General features: G+C 37.5%; 3 protein-coding genes across 4 annotated transcripts in view; 1 reads left to right on the top strand and 2 right to left on the bottom strand.

The window, feature by feature from the left end:
- Ssu72 (Ssu72 CTD phosphatase) overlaps positions 1 to 12679 on the bottom strand; it is a 204141-nt gene that overhangs the window by 182613 nt on the left and 8849 nt on the right. For both annotated transcript variants that reach the window (XM_067283838.1, XM_067283829.1), the window contains exons 2-3: positions 5477 to 5624; positions 2023 to 2166 (exon numbers count right to left, since the gene is read on the bottom strand). In XM_067283838.1, coding sequence (XP_067139939.1) covers positions 2023 to 2166; positions 5477 to 5550 — 218 coding nt within the window. In that variant the 5' untranslated portion in view covers positions 5551 to 5624. The remainder of the gene's footprint in view (positions 1 to 2022; positions 2167 to 5476; positions 5625 to 12679) is intronic.
- Positions 6234 to 8600, bottom strand: LOC136985754 (uncharacterized). Its single transcript, XM_067283104.1, has one exon. The coding sequence runs from the start codon at positions 8598 to 8600 to the stop codon at positions 6234 to 6236; it is 2367 nt and encodes a 788-aa protein (XP_067139205.1).
- LOC136985745 (uncharacterized) lies at positions 9079 to 11133 on the top strand. The gene has a single exon (XM_067283096.1). The coding sequence runs from the start codon at positions 9079 to 9081 to the stop codon at positions 11131 to 11133; it is 2055 nt and encodes a 684-aa protein (XP_067139197.1).

Here is a 12679-nt window from a genome sequence, read left to right as displayed (position 1 = left end):
ACTGGCACCTTCATATTCGTAGGTGCACAATATGTCGCTCATTGGAACACAATATCCAATGAACTAAATTTTCATGCATTTGTTTCAGTTCAGAAGTTATCCAAATTGGTGTTTGTTCATCTGAATATTAAAAGAAAATCATGTATACTTATAGTTATGAAGACAGAATGTCTGAGTTTTTATGAGAATTCTTTTCAACAAGTACTGTGTAACAGAGAAAGAGAAATCATCATGTATTAGTAAATTATTATTTTTAGTGTATTACTATACAGGTTGAACCTCTAATCCATTCTCCTCTAGCAATTCCCATAGTCTGGCATGTTTTTTGTGCGCTGCCACCAGTTTGTGTAGATCTGTCGTGTCTATTTGATTTAAAGAAAATTAGGGGAAAGACAAAGCAGAAGCAAGTTATATTGCAACAGTGGTTGAATACTCATTCAAATATTCATTCCAGTGTAGAAAGTCCACTTTGCTACGCCACCTCTGTTTCTGATGTACAGTACGTTTAGCTGATAAGCTACATTACTGTAAATGCCCTATGTTCCTTGAAGACTGCTGACTTCTGATGTATTCCAGAGCTACAAGTATTTTTGGTTTTCTGCTTTATATTACAAGAAATAATAACCTTGTTTGGGAGAATTAATTGTTGTATTATTTCCTGAAGTTTGGTTCTACTTTCAATAACACTGCTGTATTCATATGGAATAAGCATATAGTTACATAGGTGGTTTCACTAAGGGTCTTAAAGGTCAATTTCTGTAATCTGGCAATGGCCAGATCCCAGTTGCCAGATTAAGAAGGTTCAACCCATGGTTTTATTAATATTTATCAAAATTTTTTGATAAATAAAACCTTAACTGTAGAAATTGATGCAGAATAATCAACCTATATTACTTCCAAATATCAATCTAAGACAAGACTAAATTTTTGAACATAAAATAGTAACATTGTTCGCTGACTGTATTGTATACAGTACATAATCATTTCAATATGTAAATCAATTCCAAATGAAATTTAGATAACTCTTGCTCGATTTTGAGAAATATTTACCTACAATGCTTGATTACACATACCAGATCGAGAGAAATACTTAATTCAAGAATTTAATCATGTTAAGTAAGTCCTTTTTGGATTGTAATTTGACAAACACAATAGCATTAATTATGGATCCAGTGAATTATGAAATTCTGTTGACTGACATGCAACTTCAAGTAGTCATGAATCAATTTTTGTAGAAAATAAAGTTAAAATACCCAAATTTTTTTTAAAATCAGTTTTTAGGGAGTGAAATTAATAGATATTAAATGATTTAATATCTATCAATTTCACTCCCTAAAAACTAGTCTCATATTAATGTAATTTTTTAAAATTCTTTGAGAACTAGCATAGTTCTTAAAATTCCAAGAAAGACTCCTTTTACAAAAGGTTTTAAGCTTTGCCAAGGGTAATAACATGTATAGTCTTTTTGACATAGCCAGCTTGGTACAAAAGACTAGTCTTGATTACTGGTTGCATTTGATGGCTAAGTGGCAAGATGTTAGCCTATTGCCGCAAAGAATCCAAGTGAAAATCTGACCAAACCTTCAATTTCTTATGGGTCATGCTTGTAAAGGCTACATGGCTAAATACAATTTTCAAACCCACTAATACCTTGTGTTGATAAAAACAATTAATAAATCATCCACTGATATTTATCTATGCAGTCTTACAGTTTTGTTTATACTAGTGAATTATTCACTATGTCTATAGAAAAATTACTATTTGGGGTAACAACCTCTTGTTGGGAGTTCACCAATCCAGTGCAACAACTTGTGTAGATAGTGATGTCACCAAATTTGTCTGAATTTAATTGGAGTTTAACAATTCAAAATCATTAAAGAAAAATAAAAAGAACTTACTCAAAAGCCTTTAAGAAAATTGCCCTGAAGTAAATGGAACAGAATTGTCATTAAATATTGTAAGATTCTCTGGTTTGAGAAATGACTAATATAGACAAAATTTTCCATTATTTAAAAAGGATACAAGGCTTTATCTTTCAATAATAAATCTTGATACATCTGTTCATACGAAATAGTAAAATCATAAATGTTCGGTCGATCTGGTGCTGCCCCGGGCAACTTTACTTGGGTTCCCGAGCCGAACGACCTGACTTTGAATCCTTTTTTGCTGAAAGAAAATTAATTTTGTAAATGATTTATCAAGCATTCAACAAGAAAATATTTAATATATATGTTATCAATTAAACAAAATGTTCAAAAGAAATTTTTTCTCCTCTTTCATGAAGTAACAATAATATTGGAAATTTATGTAAGTGGAAGTACATTGACAAATTGATTTTTTTGCTGGGTATTTCAAGTATCAGATATATTCCAAACATGAATATAACAATGAATCATTAAATTTATCCAAATTCATTAAAATATACAACAGCATCTTAACAGACTCGTGTAAGAAACCAGATATGAACTGAAAACATCTCATTACTCTGTGGTAACATTTATTAGCTAGCAATTAGAGTATTTTCAATGTTTAAATGATAAATATTTGCATGCAGTTGGTCTGTGTATCTTGCTGTTTTTCGAAGGCAAGTAACTGAAAACTGATCTGCAATTTGACAGCCAGATAACTATGACAGTAAAAACATCAACCTGCTGTTCTGAAAGATATGCATTCTAATCTGGGTTAAAATTTCAAACTTATATATATGATGTGATTTGGATACATTAGTAATGAGGGACAGAGGCACAAGTTGCCTCTGCTGTGGGTGACTGAATCCATAATAGGCACAAAGACCATCTCCCAGTATCAACACATTGAAGAGTTTAAAAAACTCAAATAGCATCTGAAAGTATTTCAGACTTTGCATTATTCTCATTTTGATAGGATAAGGCAATTAGGTAGGTGCCTCCTAGGAGGACTTCTATAAGAAACTAGCTTCCATTTAGGTGGTAGACCTGCAAAGAGAACCTGAAAAACTCCACGTGGCCATTAGCTCATTGGTCAGACACAAACCATAATTAATAATCAATTACCACTGTTTAGTTAATTTTATCTACTTGCCACTGTTAGAGTACATTATTCTTGTTTAAAAGAAGTGTTTTCATCAACAACTTTTTAATCTACATAGTATGGATACTGTATAATACTGATGTACACTCTGTCAGAAAGGTTCCATGGCAAAGCTCTTAAAAAAAAAAAAAAAAAAAAAATAGAAAATTGCAATTACCAAGTAATCATCCTAACTCCTGTCAAAGTAGTCCCCTCAGCTATCTACACACAATTGCCAACATTTCTAAGAGGTCTTGGAAGCAAGAAGAGAAAGCTTCAAGTGTGGTGCTTGTTAGCTTATTTGTCACAGCCCATCGAATGTCTGATGAAACATCCCTTTCAGTTGCAAGCCTTTGTCAAAAAAGTGTGAATTTTTTTTTTTCTTATTTCTGCAAGTGAAAAAGCAACTGAAAGGGATGTTTCGTCAAGATATTGCAGACATCCAACAGGCTGTGACAAATGAGCCAACAGGCATCACACTTGAAGCTTTCTCTGTTTGCTTCCAAGACCTAGAAATGTTGAAAATTGTGTATTAGATAGCGGAGGGGACTACTTTGACAGGAGTTAGGATGATTTCTTGGTAATTTCAATTTTCTATTTTTTATAACCTTTGTCCTGGAACTTTTCTGACAAAAGGTGTATATAAAAAAAAAAAAACCACTTTAATCCAAATCAGTTATTTTTTCAGCTTATTTAGACCAAATGGACTGGCATTTTCAGCATCAAAAATTTTGAGAGAGAAAATTCTAAAGTAAAGATTTAAATTCTGCTGAATTTAAAGTTTTTTCCCCCCATTTCCTAAATTAAATTAATTTGACTTCTTATAAACTTATGATTGATATATAAATAAATATCTTCATAAATTATTCAGTTTTTTAACACAAGTTAAACAATAATTATTTAAATGGCTACTCTAATGTAGGGAAAGTGAACCATTTTGAGTCCACATATTACATAGTGAGCATAATTACCTACTTCTTTTCACTCACTGTTGCATCCCATATTTCCACACACAGTGATAACTTTTTTGGTTTTGACATGTCATATGTTTGGTGTCAAAAATGCTTAGAAATTGTTTTAACACCTCCAATCACTCACTGTTGCTGTACATTTATTTCACTATTTTTCCAATAGATAGCATTACGTTACAGAAATTATTTAGCTATTTTTGGCAGGAAAATTTAGTTTTGTTTTGGAACCTGAAAATGCCTATGTAACTTGTTTTTGATAAGTTTATTTGTTTTGAAAGAAAAACTATTTTACTCTTATAAAAAATGTGTGTAGGAGCTAATATTTTTGCATATTTTTCTTTAATTATGTATTAAATATCAATGATAAAAAAAATTCACTTTTTGGATGATCAACCTGAAAAAAATGAGACTGAGAAGGGGTTAAGTGCTTAAAAGTGTTTGCGTGCACTTAAGTTTTAGACTTGCAATAATGATACTTAAAGAAATTAATTTGCTTTAATTAGGATAAATGTTAACAAACTGACTGAAAAAAAGGATGATCAAGTTAACAAACCAGAATCATATAATACATTATGTATTACACGATTTCTCTTGATGTGCCACTTTGGGCATGTGTACCATAGGTTTGCCACCCCTGTTCTCTTCTAGCTACAGTATTTAGTAAGTTTGTTCCTGAAATTCACTTTCAATGTCATCGAATGTAAGAATCTCAAGAAGTAACATCTACTACCCATAGGAATTGCTGTGAACAAAAATGGCAATTCTTCAACAAAGAAGTTAGTGTTCTGCAGTTAGTAAAGTCAGAATCACTCATCATTGTGCAACAAAAGTAATCTGCAGGAGCTGTAAAATTGTGGCTGCTATGGGAGAAAAGACAATAGCAAGTATAGGAAGAATCGAGCATTGGTCGGATATGTGTAGTGTGACACGAGGTGCACACATTGAGAAACTGTAATGGGCAAATGTGAAACTTGGACAGTTTTACAATGTTTTAATATACATTAAAACATTCTTAAATAAATAACATAATTACAATAATTAAAATGGTAGAATTTGTTTTGAAAGACCATGTCGCTGGAGATACTTAAGTCAATTTTTTTTGCCAACACTTCTGAACTTGTTCATCCACAATGAAAGATTGACACCTTACTGTGTGAATTACAGAATACTAATACTAAGCATATACACAAACCCCCAAAACTAAACTATAAAATTGAATATTAAAAAAAAGTTTTCTGTAGTATGTTTCATTTATCAATTGGAATATTTTACAGAATGACAATCAAACATAACACATCATAAAATGAATTTAGTTATTAAAAAGAAATCTTTAAAATTAGAATAAAATATTGAATTTCCTACCTACACTCATCTTTGGTACTTCATTTTATTCTGAAGCAAAATAATAGATATTAAAAGATACCAAATTAGCTTTCAATATTTATAGCAAATTTTACCTGAGGAAAGCATGTGCTTCCATGCTTCTATTTTGATTACTGGAACATACTACAGCTATTTTGAGGTCCGGCATGTTTGGACTTTTTGGAGTGGCTCAATTTCACAAGTTTCTATGACTTCAGTATAAATGTTTCGGTATTAACATGGCTGAAAAATAATTGGAAGTTTTTTAAAACACATTACATTATATGTGTTCAATGATAAAACTTATTTTCACCAATTCATTAGATGGTGGAGTAAAAACCTACAAATGTAATGTAAGTGGCATTAAATGATAATGCTAGATTAACTTTTTAGCTAGAATTTGACTAATCTATTGTAAAAATCTGGCATTATCATTTGACTATTAGAATAAAGTCAACAGTATTGCATAGCTTCATGTAATCAGAATCAGCTATATATAAACAGCACTGATTCTGCCAACATTAACCCAAGTTTTCCATCATATATAATAAGAAATAATGCTTAATAAATATAAGTGATGAGTTCATTCAAATGAATCATTAAAATCTAAAATTCTTTCTTTCATAAAATCCATCGTAAGAGAACGAAGCAAGAGCAAATAAGTCCACTCTGATAACCTTAATTAGCTTCGCAAATCTATTTCTTTATCCACAAACGTTTTCGGTCTCTTAGGACCTTCATCAGGTGGTATTTAAGCTGAGAGTGACCCTACAAACTAAACTCACGTAACGGATACATTCCAACCCCCACTCCAGATGTGTACTATAAACAAACATCGCCGCGCATGCGCGGTTACAACGCCGGGTCGTACATCGCTTGCCACGCCTTCGAAAGTTGTATTTCGTCTTTAAAGTTGATAGAGAGGCCCTGGGAATCCGCTTTAAAGATCTCTAGCGCTTCTAAATACTTAAGGTGTTGAGCCTGCCTAGTTCTCCTTATCAAGGTCGCGCGCTGCAGTCCCGGTGTAATGCCGTTTTCACTAGCGTAAACAGCTAAGGCCGTATTGGTCTTTTTCTTCTCGATATCCGTTTTATGCTCACGGATGCGTTGGCCGAGGGATCTTTTTGTGGAGCCGATATACACAAGATCCCTACCGAATCTATGGTCTCGGAGTGGAATTCTATATACCCCCGGCGCCCTTTCAACGTCCACCGGATCTTTTCCGTTCCTAAGCAGGGAGAAGACGTCTGGTTTCCGCTTATAGGCTATTTTTGTGTTAGTATACGCACCGATCTCACGGTATAAGGAGTGTAGATGCCGTTCATATGTGATAACAACCAGGCGGGGAGGCATACCCTGTTGCCGATTATTCTCCCGAACCGCATCAGGCTGGTTTACAGGGTTGCGCTCTTGTTCTTCTGCTATACTCAGTATAAGCTTCTTGCTATAGCCATGGTTCTCAGCTATCTCTGCTATCCTCCCTACCTCCTTCTGTTTATCCCTCTCTCTATTACAGTGCGTGAGGGCTCTTCTAGTAAGGGCCCTAAAGGCCGCCAGTTTGTAGCTATACGGATCATTGGAGTCGGCTGGGATGTATATCGGGATGGCGTTCGGTTTTCGGTATACATTAGTGTCGCAACTTCCGTCGCTAAAGGTAATATTAATGTCTAAAAAATGAGCCGCTTCGTCGCTCATTTGTACTAACTCGATCAAAAGACCGTATGGGTTGTCATTCATACAGCACACGAATCTGTCGATGTCTGGTTTCTTCTTCCAGATGATGCAGATGTCGTCAATGTACCTTTTATATAGGCCGATGTTATCGAGGAACTCAGGGATGACCTTGGCCTCCAAACGACGAACTATCATTTCTGCCAAGTCCCCAGATAAGGGGCTACCCATAGGTACTCCTCGTTTTTGGAGGTACACTTTCCCGTCTAGCTGGAAGCACGAGGTGTAGCAGAGAATATGCGCAAGCTCTAGTATCTGCTTGTGGTCAGCATTGCCCGTTACCTCTTCCATAAGCCAATCACGTAAACCGCAGAAGCATGGCTCAAGCTTAATTGATGGGTACATCGCCTTAAAGTCCAGAATGGTAATCCAGGCACCCGGTGATGGCTGGCAATTGCATATAGCCTCGATCATCTGCGTTGAGTCGGAGACTGTAAACTGATAGCCTTCGAGATGCTTCGACAGGAGCAAGTGGATCTTACGTTCTATCATTCTGGCGGGTGCGTTGGCTTTATCTAAAATCGGTCTCAGTTCAATCCCCTGTTTATGTGTTTTGGCATAGGCAAAGAGTCTCGGAACCATCGGTGAGGTCACGGTCGCGTTGTCCAGCTGTAATTTCCTTGCCAAGCCAGTACGAGTAAACCTGTGGACCCTCGATTGGGTCTTATCGACGAAGTCTTTCCCTATTTCCTCACATTCTGTGTCTCTTATATATTTCTGCAGAATGGCGGTGTAGGAGTTTCTCTTCATCAAAACTAGAGCCCTATTCTTGTCCGCCCTTAGGAAGACTATGTTATTTTCCCGTAGCCACTTCCTGCTTTTCCTCAAAGCGTTCATGTATTCAGCCTCCTTACCGTGCTTTTTTAGGTTATAGCGCCTCATCCAGAAGTGTGCCTTCCATCTGAAGTATTCTTTTCGGGTTTCGCTCAGGTTTCGAATGAGGTCCTCAACTCCAGGCATGACAGCTTCCGGTGTTAATTTGTAGGATCCCGGCACAAACATAGGGCCTTTCCTAAGTATTGTTTTAATACATTCTGGAGGGTTGATTCCATCATAACATATTAACGGGGCTTGCATTCTTTCTTTATCCGCAGGTCTCTGGGATTTGCGGATCCAGCGTAGTTTCCTCTCGTAGCGAGATTTTAGCTTCTCTGCAAGCCTCTCTTGGAAAAACATAGCCCTGCCGTTAGCTTCCACTAAGGTATCGTAGTCTAGCATGTATAGCTGGTCTTCGATTCTAACAAGGTTATTAAGTTTCGAATACCACAGTCTACGCACTGCTCTAATTGCTTTCCGTAGGCACACAAAACGCAGCTTCGGTAGTAAAGATTCACATCCCGGGGGTAATTTGATACGAAAGATAGACATAGGGTACACATGTTGTTCTCTGCACTCGTTTAGGAAATCCAACTTCGCCTTGATCCTCGTAAGACATAGGACCAGTTTTCCGTATACTTTAGCCGGTTTAGCTGCTCCAATAAAATCCATCGCAAGAGAACGAAGCAAGAGCAAATAAGTCCACTCTGATAACCTTAATTAGCTTCGCAAATATATTTCTTTATCCACAAACGTTTTCGGTCTCTTAGGACCTTCTTCAGGTGGTATTTAAGCTGAGAGTGACCCTACGAACTAAACTCACGTAACGGATACATTCCAACCCCCACTCCAGATGTGTACTATAAACAGACATCGCCGCGCATGCGCGGTTACAACGCCGGGTCGTACATCGCTTGCCACGCCTTCGAAAGTTGTATTTCGTCTTTAAAGTTGATAGAGAGGCCCTGGGAATCCGCTTTAAAGATCTCTAGCGCTTCCAAATACTTAAGGTGTTGAGCCTGCCTAGTTCTCCTTATCAAGGTCAGCGCTGATCAGGCAATCCTCCTTATCAAGATACCTTATCAAGATCCTCCTTATCAAGATACCTAGCTCTCCTTACGATACCTTAGTGGAAGCTAACGGCAGGGCTATGTTTTTCCAAGAGAGGCTTGCAGAGAAGCTAAAATCTCGCTACGAGAGGAAACTACGCTGGATCCGCAAATCCCAGAGACCTGCGGATAAAGAAAGAATGCAAGCCCCGTTAATATGTTATGATGGAATCAACCCTCCAGAATGTATTAAAACAATACTTAGGAAAGGCCCTATGTTTGTGCCGGGATCCTACAAATTAACACCGGAAGCTGTCATGCCTGGAGTTGAGGACCTCATTCGAAACCTGAGCGAGACCCGAAAAGAATACTTCAGATGGAAGGCACACTTCTGGATGAGGCGCTATAACCTAAAAAAGCACGGTAAGGAGGCTGAATACATGAACGCTTTGAGGAAAAGCAGGAAGTGGCTACGGGAAAATAACATAGTCTTCCTAAGGGCGGACAAGAATAGGGCTCTAGTTTTGATGAAGAGAAACTCCTACACCGCCATTCTGCAGAAATATATAAGAGACACAGAATGTGAGGAAATAGGGAAAGACTTCGTCGATAAGACCCAATCGAGGGTCCACAGGTTTACTCGTACTGGCTTGGCAAGGAAATTACAGCTGGACAACGCGACCGTGACCTCACCGATGGTTCCGAGACTCTTTGCCTATGCCAAAACACATAAACAGGGGATTGAACTGAGACCGATTTTAGATAAAGCCAACGCACCCGCCAGAATGATAGAACGTAAGATCCACTTGCTCCTGTCGAAGCATCTCGAAGGCTATCAGTTTACAGTCTCCGACTCAACGCAGATGATCGAGGCTATATGCAATTGCCAGCCATCACCGGGTGCCTGGATTACCATTCTGGACTTTAAGGCGATGTACCCATCAATTAAGCTTGAGCCATGCTTCTGCGGTTTACGTGATTGGCTTATGGAAGAGGTAACAGGCAATGCTGACCACAAGCAGATACTAGAGCTTGCGCATATTCTCTGCTACACCTCGTGCTTCCAGCTAGACGGGAAAGTGTACCTCCAAAAACGAGGAGTACCTATGGGTAGCCCCTTATCTGGGGACTTGGCAGAAATGATAGTTCGTCGTTTGGAGGCCAAGGTCATCCCTGAGTTCCTCGATAACATCGGCCTATATAAAAGGTACATTGACGACATCTGCATCATCTGGAAGAAGAAACCAGACATCGACAGATTCGTGTGCTGTATGAATGACAACCCATACGGTCTTTTGATCGAGTTAGTACAAATGAGCGACGAAGCGGCTCATTTTTTAGACATTAATATTACCTTTAGCGACGGAAGTTGCGACACTAATGTATACCGAAAACCGAACGCCATCCCGATATACATCCCAGCCGACTCCAATGATCCGTATAGCTACAAACTGGCGGCCTTTAGGGCCCTTACTAGAAGAGCCCTCACGCACTGTAATAGAGAGAGGGATAAACGGAAGGAGATAGGGAGGATAGCAGAGATAGCTGAGAACCATGGCTATAGCAAGAAGCTTATACTGAGTATAGCAGAAGAACAAGAGCGCAACCCTGTAAACCAGCCTGATGCGGTTCGGGAGAATAATCGGCAACAGGGTATGCCTCCCCGCCTGGTTGTTATCACATATGAACGGCATCTACACTCCTTATACCGTGAGATCGGTGCGTATACTAACACAAAAATAGCCTATAAGCGGAAACCAGACGTCTTCTCCCTGCTTAGGAACGGAAAAGATCCGGTGGACGTTGAAAGGGCGCCGGGGGTATATAGAATTCCACTCCGAGACCATAGATTCGGTAGGGATCTTGTGTATATCGGCTCCACAAAAAGATCCCTCGGCCAACGCATCCGTGAGCATAAAACGGATATCGAGAAGAAAAAGACCAATACGGCCTTAGCTGTTTACGCTAGTGAAAACGGCATTACGCCGGGACTGCAGCGCGCGACCTTGATAAGGAGAACTAGGCAGGCTCAACACCTTAAGTATTTAGAAGCGCTAGAGATCTTTAAAGCGGATTCCCAGGGCCTCTCTATCAACTTTAAAGACGAAATACAACTTTCGAAGGCGTGGCAAGCGATGTACGACCCGGCGTTGTAACCGCGCATGCGCGGCGATGTTTGTTTATAGTACACATCTGGAGTGGGGGTTGGAATGTATCCGTTACGTGAGTTTAGTTCGTAGGGTCACTCTCAGCTTAAATACCACCTGAAGAAGGTCCTAAGAGACCGAAAACGTTTGTGGATAAAGAAATATATTTGCGAAGCTAATTAAGGTTATCAGAGTGGACTTATTTTTTCTTTCATCTGAACTCTTGCAACCCATGATGCATAATACTAAAGTTTTGTTTTAAATCACTTCTTTTTTGAGAGACTGTTCTTTATTTTAAGATTAAAAAATATCAAAAATAAACAACAAGTGAATGAATTGAATGATTTTGATAATCAAATGATCAGTTATTTTTATTCAAATTAACTCATCATTATATTATATGAAGAAAATTTCAAAACAAGAACTATAATTCAAACACTGTAAGACTGGAATATATTATATCATTAAAAACAGCACACCTCTGAACCTTAAGAGTACAATTCCAGAATAGTTTAATGCAGATAAAACACAAAATTTTTGATCTACATAGGAGATCTTCAGGTTAAAGCGTTCTCAAATGGAACGCAGAAAATTTTCCGCGTTTCACGATAAACAACAAAGAATAAAAACATAGTACACCTAATTATCTGTCTATGCATAATCCTCTTTCAAATAAACATTCAGAAATGATTCTAACAAGAAAAACCTTCCAACCTATACATGAAATAGGCCTAGCTGGATATTTTGAAGACCCTCAAAAATGGAGTAAAATTTAAAAGTGAAAAAATCCAAGACTATTTCTCAAAACAATACTAAAAATCAACTGTTATGACTTTACTGGCGATGGTCATGAGATCATAAAACACAACAAATGCCTTTGCACAGACTACTTCCAGAGTGCAATCGGAATCATGCTGCACATTCTGTTAAGCCTATCATGTGTTTTACAAGCAATTGGAGACTATACTTTGCAAAGGGTTACAAGTAGACCATCGGTTTATTTGATCTTTTTTACTCCTACGGGCATGGTCTACAGCTCTGATAAGGTCCCAACTAACTCATTTATAGCTGCACTTGTACCAAATATTGGACAAAATACTGGCACTTGAAATAAACAGATAATACTGTTGAAAATTATACAGAAAGGTGTGTATAGCCTATGTTTCCATTACAATAACTGTAGCAAAACTCCCCAATTCGCAAAAAAAAACCACCACTTAAAATTTTAGAAAACAAAATTTAATTTCTTCTAAACTGTGATTTGAATCATGTATACCAATAAAAAAGAAATCTGCAAGTGATGACATTATTAGATGACATTAATATGTCATCACTGCAGTAGCTGGGAAGGTAGCATGATTTACTTAAGTATTAATGTATGCCATTATTTTTTAAGACAATTTTTGGCATTTGGAGGAGCTGATTACAAAAATGAATTCATTTTCATTCTTCTCAAAAACAAATATATCTAATAGCTCTTGAAACATTGTCTAGTTTGTGTATGAGTTGGAAAATTTCATAATATTTTATGCATTGTGATGGTCATTACAGAAAG

Source organism: Centruroides vittatus, unplaced genomic scaffold (genome assembly GCF_030686945.1).
Source record: "Centruroides vittatus isolate TY-2023 unplaced genomic scaffold, ASM3068694v2 contig_1213, whole genome shotgun sequence".
Lineage (NCBI taxonomy): Eukaryota > Metazoa > Arthropoda > Arachnida > Scorpiones > Buthidae > Centruroides > Centruroides vittatus.
This window is presented reverse-complemented; position numbering and strand designations above follow the sequence as displayed.